General features: G+C 32.4%; 2 protein-coding genes across 2 annotated transcripts in view; one reads left to right on the top strand and one right to left on the bottom strand.

Moving 5' to 3' along the window:
• The window catches only part of LOC123198497 (protein CELLULOSE SYNTHASE INTERACTIVE 1-like), a 38,785-nt gene that overhangs the window by 712 nt on the left and 26,911 nt on the right, over positions 1–11,162 (bottom strand). The gene's annotated exons all lie outside the window — the stretch shown is intronic.
• LOC123198498 (L-ascorbate oxidase-like) lies at positions 6,109–10,499 on the top strand. The gene is made up of 5 exons (XM_044613182.1): positions 6,109–6,429; positions 6,531–6,623; positions 8,279–8,485; positions 8,576–8,767; positions 9,464–10,499. Exons 1-5 carry the CDS (start codon positions 6,130–6,132, stop codon positions 10,400–10,402), a joined length of 1,731 nt encoding a protein of 576 aa, XP_044469117.1. The 5' UTR covers positions 6,109–6,129; the 3' UTR covers positions 10,403–10,499.

The raw sequence follows: 11,162 nt of genomic DNA, 5'->3' as shown, positions 1-11,162 counted from the left end.
TATATATATATATATATATATATATATATATTTTCATTAACTGAAACCGTGACGTCTCATCAAACGTTCAAACATTAACCAGATTAGGACGTCTCATCCACTGATTTCTAATTACGAGTGATGCTATTGATTCAATTAGTATGATTATATTATCCCATGAATATATATATATATATTATATATATATATATATATTATATATATATATGCACATAAAATTAATCTGGATAACAGTCTACAAAATTAATAATCAAGACCATAAATTAATCATCATATAACTTATTCTATCCATAAAACTAATTAATATACTTTCTGTGATTTAATTAAAAATGGTGCAGGTGCAATATAATAAGTGTGGAAGCATGCACAGTATCCTATCCACCCAAATAACTTACACATGCTTAATTCCTTCTCCTTTTCTTTTATTTCTTCTTCAACCTACAGACTACGTAATTTAAGCTGGCTTCCTGGAAAGAAGATGACGGTAACTTGCATGTTCTTTCAGATTTCGCTTCCTAACAGTTTCAGGTGGTGACTCAGTCACAACACCATTACATCAGTTTCGTGCAAATACGCCTAGTGTCTACTGCCACGCATATAATAGTCGATCTCCGTTTATTCATCAAAGATCCATGATCACTCTCTCTCTAACTCTCAAACATCAAAACATCCCATAACTAATCATTATCATCAATACTGTACGCTACCTCCACATAATACAACATATAATCACACACATATATATATATAAACCAACTTTCAAAATCTAGTTTACGACATGCAAAGTTTTACATGGAATTTATGGCCTACCTCTCCTCCGGCGATTACGTCGGTCTTCACGTGGCAGTTATCTCCTTGTCTAATTCCTTTCCTGGTCGACAAGCAACAGGTTCAGCTCTCTCCCTTTTTGACCAAAAGAATCGATTTTAAGAAAAGAAAACTGTGAAGATGTGAACTATAGCAGCCAGAAAAAAAATGGCTGTTTTTTCTTTTCTTTATATAAGGAAGCAGCAAAGTATTCGCCCAGGAAAGTAACTGCTTTAATAATGAAAATGAGACGTTTCCCTTTCTCTGCCCCCATTTTCCGGTGTTGATATCACTGCAAAACGCCTCCAGAACAAAAATTTATTTGTGGCCTTAAATTCCCATATCAGTGTGACTTTTAAAACTAAACGTGTAATATACATATATTTAATTCGTATATTAAAAAAATATAGCAACGAAATGCTCTTTTGAATTCTCCCTTTATGTATATAATTTCTGGATACAAGCATATACACACAATTTTAATACTAACAAAATAATCGGACAATGATAACGAAATGACTAAATTGTCCTTTTTATTAATTTGAGAATATTACACTCTCCCTTGAAGGCATTCTTGAATTGCGCAAAGTTGTTGCTTAATTAATTTTTTCAATTTTTATGATTTTGATAATTTAAGTACAAGTTTTTAGTGTTACTTTTGGCAGGTCGGTTCAACCTTGTAACACAAAAGCATTGATGGAAGAGTATATCAACCTTTGCACTAGCATGCAAAATTATATTAATTTGATTATGGCTTTCTTATTTAGGCCTAATTTCATATAACCTTTATATAATGAAAATCTTATAACACATTTTGATTTGTTGGTGGGATCAGAGCTTTCTAAGAATAATCTTGGGAATCACTTTAGTACTGGATGGGTCACCGTATGAATTTAAAAGTGATTAAATCGAATTTGAGTAAGGGTATCCTTAGCTCAAGATCAAGCCAAGCCAAATCAACTCGATCAAGTTGTTTGAAATTGTTTTGGAAAATACATCTTTTATAACAACATTTCATCCTTTTAACCATTTTCATTTTTTTTGATGATTCATTTTCCTCTGCATCATTTTTTTAACACTTCTTCTTTTGTAATGGTTTTTTCGAAAACTCATCACCAATCGAGTTAGCTAAGCTCAATCTCGAGCTCACCCTTCTAATTTCAAACTAAACTCAAATTAACCTTTATTCAGATTCATCTCTACCCAATCCATGTCACTGCTCAAATTGATAGTGGATTGTTGGGTTAGTCTCCACGGGTTTATCAGAAACTTTATCGCTTTTGTCAATATTTTTGTTTTCAAGATGGAAGAAGTAATTCAATGCTATCTAGATCTACCGCAAGAAAGAGATTTCAATTAGACAAATGGTTGCCTCTCTCTCTATTTTTTTTAAATTAAATTCAAATCATTAAATTATTATTATTTTTGTTAAATTATTTTTCAATTTTTAACCCGATTTATCTAATGTTGTATTTTTTTTCTTTTGTGATATCGACATACGGTTAAAAGCAGTCCTTCGAAGAATCCACCGGTGAATTTTATGAAACTTTTTTTTAATATTTAATTAATCAATTAGATAATTATTTTTATTGATATTTTTAATAACATAATTATTTCTTATTTTTTGCTAGAGAAGTGCACCTCGTGTATATCACAAGGCACAGAAATTGAAGCAGCTTGAACACATTCGGGGTGATGAAAATAAATTTAATTATTTCAAGAACCAGTTTGGCCTTCTCTCAATCCCGCTTAATTCATAAATAACATGAATTTAATATTTTATTTCATTGGATAATTTTACGAGAAGTGTTATATGCACAATTTTCATATATAGTTTTATACACAAATAATAATATGTTATCATATGATTGAATATGTAAAAATTAAAAATAAATTTAACTCAATCACATAATAATAGAGCATTATTTATGTACAAAGTTATACACATATTAAATAATCAATGTAAGTATATATGCCCTTAAAATTATTATTATTATTATTATTATTATTATATTAATTAGTTTTTTAGTGCTAATTTTGTGTTAATTGATAACTTTCATTGGGAACTTGAGCTAATCTACAAGAGCACAGAAGAGGCAGAGACTCTGAACAAAAAACTCAAGTAGGATTACATTCATTAATAATTAATTATTATTTTTAATTTCGAATATTAATTACAAATTAATTAAGTTATTAATATTTGATAATATTTACATGCTTTGATAGGGATTCTGAACCTGATCTCAACCACTATCTTGCACCGTCTCAACATTTAAGAACCGAGAAAAATCTGAAGGCCTCCCGGGAATTAGTCAATCAAAGAAAGTGGGTCATTAATTAAGGGAAAAGGACAATTCCCCACCCAAGTTTTAGTCCAAATTTAAATCATACCCACAGTATATGAAAAATCCAAGTATGCACCCATGGGCTAACTATCGTTGAAATTTTCAGTTAGAAGCAAGGGCAAAATTATCATTTTTTTCCTCCTTAGTTTATAAAACTCACATTTACCCTCATGATTAAACTTTGAAAAATTCATTTTTCTCTCTGTTTCAGGTCTCATCTCCATTGGCTTAAGGAACTTACAGTGATCAAAAAGAAATGAAGGTCTTCTCTATTGAAAGACGACCCTTCGTCATCCAGATCTAGACGACAAAGTTTAGACTCGATGAAATCCAGACGTAATGATGAAGCGTCGTCCTTCATCGTCCGATACAAACAATTAGTATAAATTAGGAATGTAATCAAGCCAAAGCAAGTAGCACTCAGCGAGCCAACCAAATTAGGGTTGCGTTTACAAGTTCACCAAACTGACCAATAGAAAGCTAGAGCATGGTTCAAGTTTAATCAAGTTGAGTTGGAAGCAACTCTTGAGTAAGGGTGGGTATGAACTAAGACAAGCCTAAATACCCCAAGCTTAAGTTTAATTCAAATTAAAAATGAGACAACTCAAGTTTGACTCAAGTTTGTTAAGTCAAAGTAAAAGATAGCTCGAGTTTGACTTGATACCTAGGTTTGAAGTTTGACTGAAGTTCATGACTCAAATTTATAGCTCAAATTCATGACTTGAGTTTACAACTCATATATAAAACGATATCATGTTATCCAATAATAGGCAGCTACTTACATAACTTAAATTGAGTTATGAGGCAAACTCAAACCGAGTCAAGTCAGATGCTTGAGTCATAAGTTAGACTGAGTCAAACTCTCACTAGCTTAAGTTCAACTCATTTATAAAAACGAGTTAACTCTTTCAACTCAAGTTTGACATAAATAAATTCGAGTCAAATCAAACTACTTTGAGTTGGCTTTCGAGATCAAGTCAACTCATTTCAAGTCCAACCAAACTCTCAAACAACTTGACTAAAGCTATACCCTTAGTATAAATACATGTAAAAACATTAATATATTATTATGTGAATGGATGATCCTCTGATCACATAATAATATATTAATGTTTATACTCATAATGCACAAAGTATTATTGAAATTTTGATCAAAAAAGTGTTACACTCAATTGTTTCTCAGATATCAGAAGTTGATGCTACTAATTTATGATTTTTTGTTGGAGTTCCTAAATAAATAAATTAATGTTCATTATTAGTACTCAAAAGTGAGAAAAATAAATTAAGTCATTTTTTCTCGTCAACATTCTGAATTTTAAAAGAAAATTAAAATAAAGATTTTCACCGAAATTTCGTGTAAAACTCAATGGAATTAGTAGGAATATATACGAAGGATGAAAGTGATCAATAGTCAACAACACTAATATACGAAAGCATTATAATAGTCTACGCGGTTGCTTGATGAAGCATTTCTAATGAATATATAATGGAAAAGTCTATAATTTAATTGAGTCAATACGCAACTATGTTAGTTTGAAAAGCAATGCTTTAAATCTCATAGGGGGTTTAACCTAAATAAGGTTAGATTTAAATTGAGTTTCTTCGAGCTCGAAGCGAGTTTTACTCGAATGAGTTTGGTTTGTCCATATCAAATTGATTTGAAATGAAAAAAAAAATCAATTTAAACAAATGGTAAAATAATTGTTTGACCTGTAATCATATATCACTTAGAGGTAGAACCAAATCTAAGCTATATAAACTTAGTTTAGATCGAATATGTCCAGTTGCAGTTAAAGATTAAGTTCGTTTTCATAAAATAAGTAAAATTCAAGTTGATTAAAACATCAAGTTTAAGTTGATTTGGATCGAATATAAAACAAAATTATTTTCAAACAGAGTTCCCCAGTCTCAAGTTAACTTTTTTCGATTCAAGTTGATTTTAAATTAAGTCTTACTTGGACTAGGGCTACAAATGAGCCAAGTAGCTTGCGGCTTGATTCCTCTTGAGTCAAGATTAAGTGCTAGCCAATCAAGTTTTGCACTCGATGCAGACGAGCTTAGTAAGCTTATGAGCTCACAACTGGACACGAATAAAATATCAATAAATTCATAAAAATTTCAAATATTACACCCACACTCTTAAAAGTTTATTTCTTAACTTTGACAATAAAGTGTTATTAGTAAAAACATAAGTTACCACATGTCAATGTATTTTTCCAAAATAAAGGGGTTAAAATAAAATTTTTAGAGTCAAAAGCTTGAGTTTGAATTAAAATTTTACTAGCTTGAACTATATATTTATTCAAATCAAACTTAAACCAAACACTCTAAACTAGATTTATTTACACCCTTAATTCAAAGTCAATTCGAATCAAATCTATCTTAAATATAACATTTTTGCTTTCAAGGATAACGATACTCTTTCCTGCATACTCTCAACAATAGCAATAAAAATTTTATCTTGGTAATATTATCGGTAGCCATCCCACCATATTAGAACTCATTGAACCATTATTTAAAAGCTCAGACTTCCAAAATCTTAGTCGGTCAGTCTCATGCTCATACATCTCCGCAGGCCATAGTTTTTTTTTTTTTTAATTATTATTATTATTATTATTAATGACAAGGAATCCTATTCGGATTGGAGTATTAAAACTCTAAATTCAATTATTGGTTTCACAATTTAAAAATTTAATTTTGATATAACAATCTAAACCTTTTTTGAACCGATCTGCCCACCAAATATAATTTTTTTTGTTTGAGATTATTAAATATAATTTTCTTGGTCCGCCGCCCAAGTATAATATTCAATTATTCAACCCTTTTTTTCTCCCTTGAATTACAAGAGAAATTTCTGTGTATAATACATATATATATATATATATATATATATATATATATATAGAAGCTGATTACAAAGCTACACTCATCACAAATCTCAGCTATTTTCTTTTTCCAAAATTTGAGAGCTACAGCCATGGGCGTTGTTGTTGCTTCAGGATTCACAAAACAGACGTTAAACTTGTTTCTTTTGTGTGTTTTTATCATTATTTTCTGCATAAATATTCCTGTTGCCGAGGGCAGAATCCGCAGATACAAATGGGAAGTGAAGTATGAATTCAAATCTCCTGATTGCTTCAAGAAACTGGCGATCACCATTAATGGAACAACTCCAGGGCCAACCATAGTGGCTGAGCAAAATGACACAATCATTGTCGAGCTGAAGAACAGTTTATTGACCGAGAATGTTGCCATCCATTGGCATGGAATTCGTCAGGTTAAGTAAAGAGTTAAAAGTATTGTGAATTTAGTGTGTTTTGAGACTGATTTTTGGCTGCAGAAAAATGGTTAATTTGTTTGTTTTTTGATTTGTTTCAGATTGGAACGCCCTGGTTTGATGGCACAGAAGGAGTCACTCAATGTCCAATTGTTCCTGGACAAACCTTCACTTATGAATTTGTTGTTGATAGGGTAAGTTGTGAGCTTTACAGCTTATTTGTTACATAAAATCTGTGCACCACTTTATTTTTTCGAAACCACCCTCCCTCTTTTTCAGCTGTTTTGGCTCAAATCTATAGCTCTACTCAAACAAGTCAATATGGAGTTAGATCTTCAGTTTGACAGTTTGGATTAATATCAACTCTTTTATCCATCAGGTTTATATTGTTCATCCCGATGACAAAAATTTTCACTCTTTCGATGACATCCGATGATACTGTTTACCCTATCAACAACTTTCCAATAACATGTATACCAACTCAAACTATAGCTAAACATTATGGATTAAATCCAAGTTTGAGTTATCTAAAGCTTGACTTGTATTGACTCTGCCTTTTATGGTTTATATGAATGGATTTTCTTAGAATTATGATAAAGTCTTGACTCATTCGAGATTGAAATTTGAAATCTTAACTTTGCATCACTGATATTAATTTAAAGATATATAATTTAGAAGTATAAATTAAAAAAGATACAGGTTTTTAAATACGTATAAAAAAAAAAAAGATAATTTTCAATTAACTGGTGCTAATAACAATTAGTTTTAAGTTAGTTTTTAATTATTTTTTCTGGTAGTTTTATTTTATTTTTTAATTTCTTTTAATTGTGATGATTTTTTAAAGTTTTTTATTAATTTTGATTTATATTTAAATTTTTAATAAGTCAAAATGTCAAATATATCAATTTTCTGCACTATCATTACAAAAAGTCAAACTTAACACCAACCAACTACAAATGGTCCTTTTTCTTGTACTTGGAATTTTTTGTCACCGGGTTTTATATGAGAAAGACGTTTTCCCACCCAAGACTCGAGGAAAATCTCCTTGAAATTTATATCTTGAATTCTTAAATTATAAAATTTACCCAAATTTTATTCCAGTGAATAGAAAATAATTTTGACACGGTAATAAAATCCTAGGTGATTGTATCACTCTAACCATTTTGTCCTTCTTTTTTTTTTGAAATTGACATATTATTTGTAACTATTTTTGTAAACACTTTGATCTGATCAAGCAACCAAAAAAGTGTAATTTGGTTGAATGGCACCTACCGAGGTGTAATGTAGGGTACAAAAAAATGTAAAATGTTGTTAAATTGCATCTATCTTGAGCAATTTTGATTAGATTGTATCTTTCTTGGTGTGATTTGATAATCAGCATTGATAATTTCTTTTCAAATTTATTTTTTACATGTTTTTGAAAAGGAAAATGATGTTTATATCCTTTTACCATCCATTTTTATCGTACTAAAAAATGTGCAATTTTTTTCTAATAGCTTTAATGTTATGTAAAATTTGTAAACTATCTTTTTTTCGAACCCCCCTTTTTCGCCCTTTTTCGAGCGGATTCAATTCAAATTCATAGTTCAATTTAAACAATTTCAGGTTTTTAAAATTTGAATTTAGATAGACTATTTTGTCTATCTAATTATATTATTCATCTCATTAACGATAATCTTCATGTTTTTAATGATATTGTTCACTCTGTTAACAATATTTCAATTACGTGTAGCAATTCAACTGAACTAAAACTCAGACTTTGAGCTGAGCATTATCGATTCAATCTGAGTGTGAGCAAACCTCATGCATTACCTTAGAATATTCTAATACTTATTTCTGTTTACTGCAGCCCGGAACATATTTGTACCATGCACATTATGGGATGCAATTAGAAGCTGGTCTCTATGGATCCATTCGTGTAATTTCAAAAGAACCTGAGCCATTTACCTACGACTACGATAAAACCATCATCCTGAATGACTGGTACCACAAAAGCACTTACGAACAAGCGACTGGCTTGTCCGCCATTTCATTCCAGTGGGTTGGGGAGCCTCAGGTACTTAACACAAGCCGTTTAACTTCTACAGGAAGATGAAGATTTAAAGTTCCATTTTCTTATTTTTTTTGCTCCTGTTTTATGTTTCAGTCGCTTCTGTTAAATGGAAGAGGAAGATACAACTGCTCTCTTTTGACCGGCCCGAGCACAGATGTTGCCGGCATTTGTAATGCTACAAATCCTGAATGCTCTCCCTTTACATTGATTGTTGTCCCTGGAAAAACTTACCGGTTGAGGATCTCTAGCTTGACTGCCCTTTCAGCCCTCAGCTTCCAGATAGAGGTAAATACCAGATTCGGATAGCTTAAACTATAACTTCACTTAATTTCAAAATCAGAGTTTTGAAAACCGAACCGGATTGGTCGGTCGGACCAGTTCGTCTGGGATACAGTAACCAGTTCAGTTCGGGTATCCAATAGCTTAATCATTTGAACCAACTGATAACTTATCCTAATTTTGAAATCATGGTTACTATGAAAACCAGACTGGATCAATCAGTCCAGTTGTCTCATTCAATCGAAACCCAATGACCAGTCCGGTCCAGGTAACCAGGCAGTCTGATGGGAATAGTAATTGGACCACGGTTCAACTAGGTAAAGTGTCTTCGTGCACAATTTAACCACTGGTTTACGACGGTTCAAGGGCATTCTTATATTAGGCTGGCATCAACATGCTTCTTGCAAAATATTTTACACATTCTAGGATACGAGTCTCAACATTAGTTGGGTACGGGCAGCATCATCAGACCACAAATTTTATTTACGATATTATTTCGCCGATTTACCTTCGATCCAATCGGTCAGATTGAAAAAAACATAAACTTGGATCCAACCAGTCAGATTGAAATAAACATAAACTGAGCCTTTGGCAGGGCCAAGACCAAGTCCTATAATTAGGACATTAGTCCAAATAAAGCATATTTATCTATTTCTGGGCTTAGTCCATTTATGTTCCTGACCCAATAATTTTCTTATGCAGGGCCACAATATGACTGTTGTTGAAGCAGATGGGCATTATGTGGAGCCATTTGTGGTCCAAAACTTGTTCATATACTCAGGAGAGACATATTCAGTCCTGATAAAAACTGACCAAGACCCCTCCAGAAATTACTGGGCTACAACCAATGTTGTGAGCAGAAATGCCACAACTCCACCAGGCTTAGCAATTATCAATTACCATCCAAACCATCCCAGAAGATCTCCTCCGACAATCCCGCCCCCAGGCCCCCTCTGGAGCGACATTGCGCCACGGTATAACCAAAGTCAAGCCATCAAAGCCCGCCAAGGCTTCGTCATTCCACCACCCCCAACCGCAGACAGAATGATCGTATTTCTTAACACACAAAACACCGTCAACGGCCAAACTCGCTGGTCCGTCAACAATGTATCATTCAACCTGCCTCACACACCTTACCTCATTGCTCTCAAGGACAATTTACACCATGCATTTGATCAGACTCCGCCTCCGAACGGATACGATTTTAAAAACTATAACATCTACAACGGTTCCGAAAACAAAAATGCAACCACTAGCAATGGCATTTACAGGCTACAATTCAATTCAACAGTGGATATTATTCTTCAGAATGCAAAAAAAATGGCTGAGAATGATAGTGAGACACATCCTTGGCATTTACATGGGCATGATTTTTGGGTACTTGGCCATGGAGAAGGGAAGTTTGACATTTACAATGACCCGAAGAAGTACAATTTGGTGAACCCAATTATGAAAAATACAGTGCCGGTTCATAAATATGGATGGACTGCTTTGAGATTCCGGGCGGATAATCCTGGAGCCTGGGCTTTTCATTGCCATATTGAGTCCCATTATTACATGGGGATGGGCGTTGTGTTTGCCGAAGGAATTGACAGTCTTGGAAAGTTGCCTTCTTCAATTATGGGCTGTGTGGGACATTAATCAGTAGAATACAAATTCTTTATCTATTTCTCTTTATAGTTTGTGTAAAATTTGTTTTAAAGGTATTGATACCTTTCCTTGAAAAGAAATAATAAAAGCAATGTATTTGACTACTTCAGCATATGATGATCTTCGATTTCCACCGTTGTTTCTTATCATCGACCTTGGAAACCGGCGGCGCCAAACCACAACCTCCGTCCTACTCCTCCATCCCCGAGTATGCACTCTCACGGAAATGATCTCCATCGCCTAATACTCCAAGGCCATTGCCTTTTACCGTCATTGTTCGGTGGTTCATATTTGAAAAAATGTCAATTTAAAAATTTATGATGGATGGAACGGGTATTCCATCAGAGGAGAACGAGCGTTTCAGACAATGAATAAGTCATGTAGGGTTGTTATCTGTATAAATATAAAGTGAGATCCACTCTGCCCCTTAGTTAATTCAAGAATCTGGACAATTAATTTCTATAAAAAAAAAAAACTGCCAAATCAGCCAAAATATTGATTATGGGTTTCTTTCTCCTGTTATGCGCATAAGGAAAATATGTTGCAATCGACTAGTTGACCAATCAAAAAAATAAGTAACACCTTAAATAATAACATAAACAAATAAATTATAAAATTTTCATAAAATATTATTATAAAAAAATTAAGTTTAGCATATTTTATTTATTTCTAATTTCTAGACTAACAAAATAGTAATATTACATATATTAACAATAAGTATAAATATAAATATAAATAATAATATATTATA

This window comes from Mangifera indica, chromosome 16 (assembly GCF_011075055.1).
Source record: "Mangifera indica cultivar Alphonso chromosome 16, CATAS_Mindica_2.1, whole genome shotgun sequence".
In the NCBI taxonomy this organism is placed as follows: Eukaryota; Viridiplantae; Streptophyta; class Magnoliopsida; order Sapindales; family Anacardiaceae; genus Mangifera; species Mangifera indica.
This window is presented reverse-complemented; position numbering and strand designations above follow the sequence as displayed.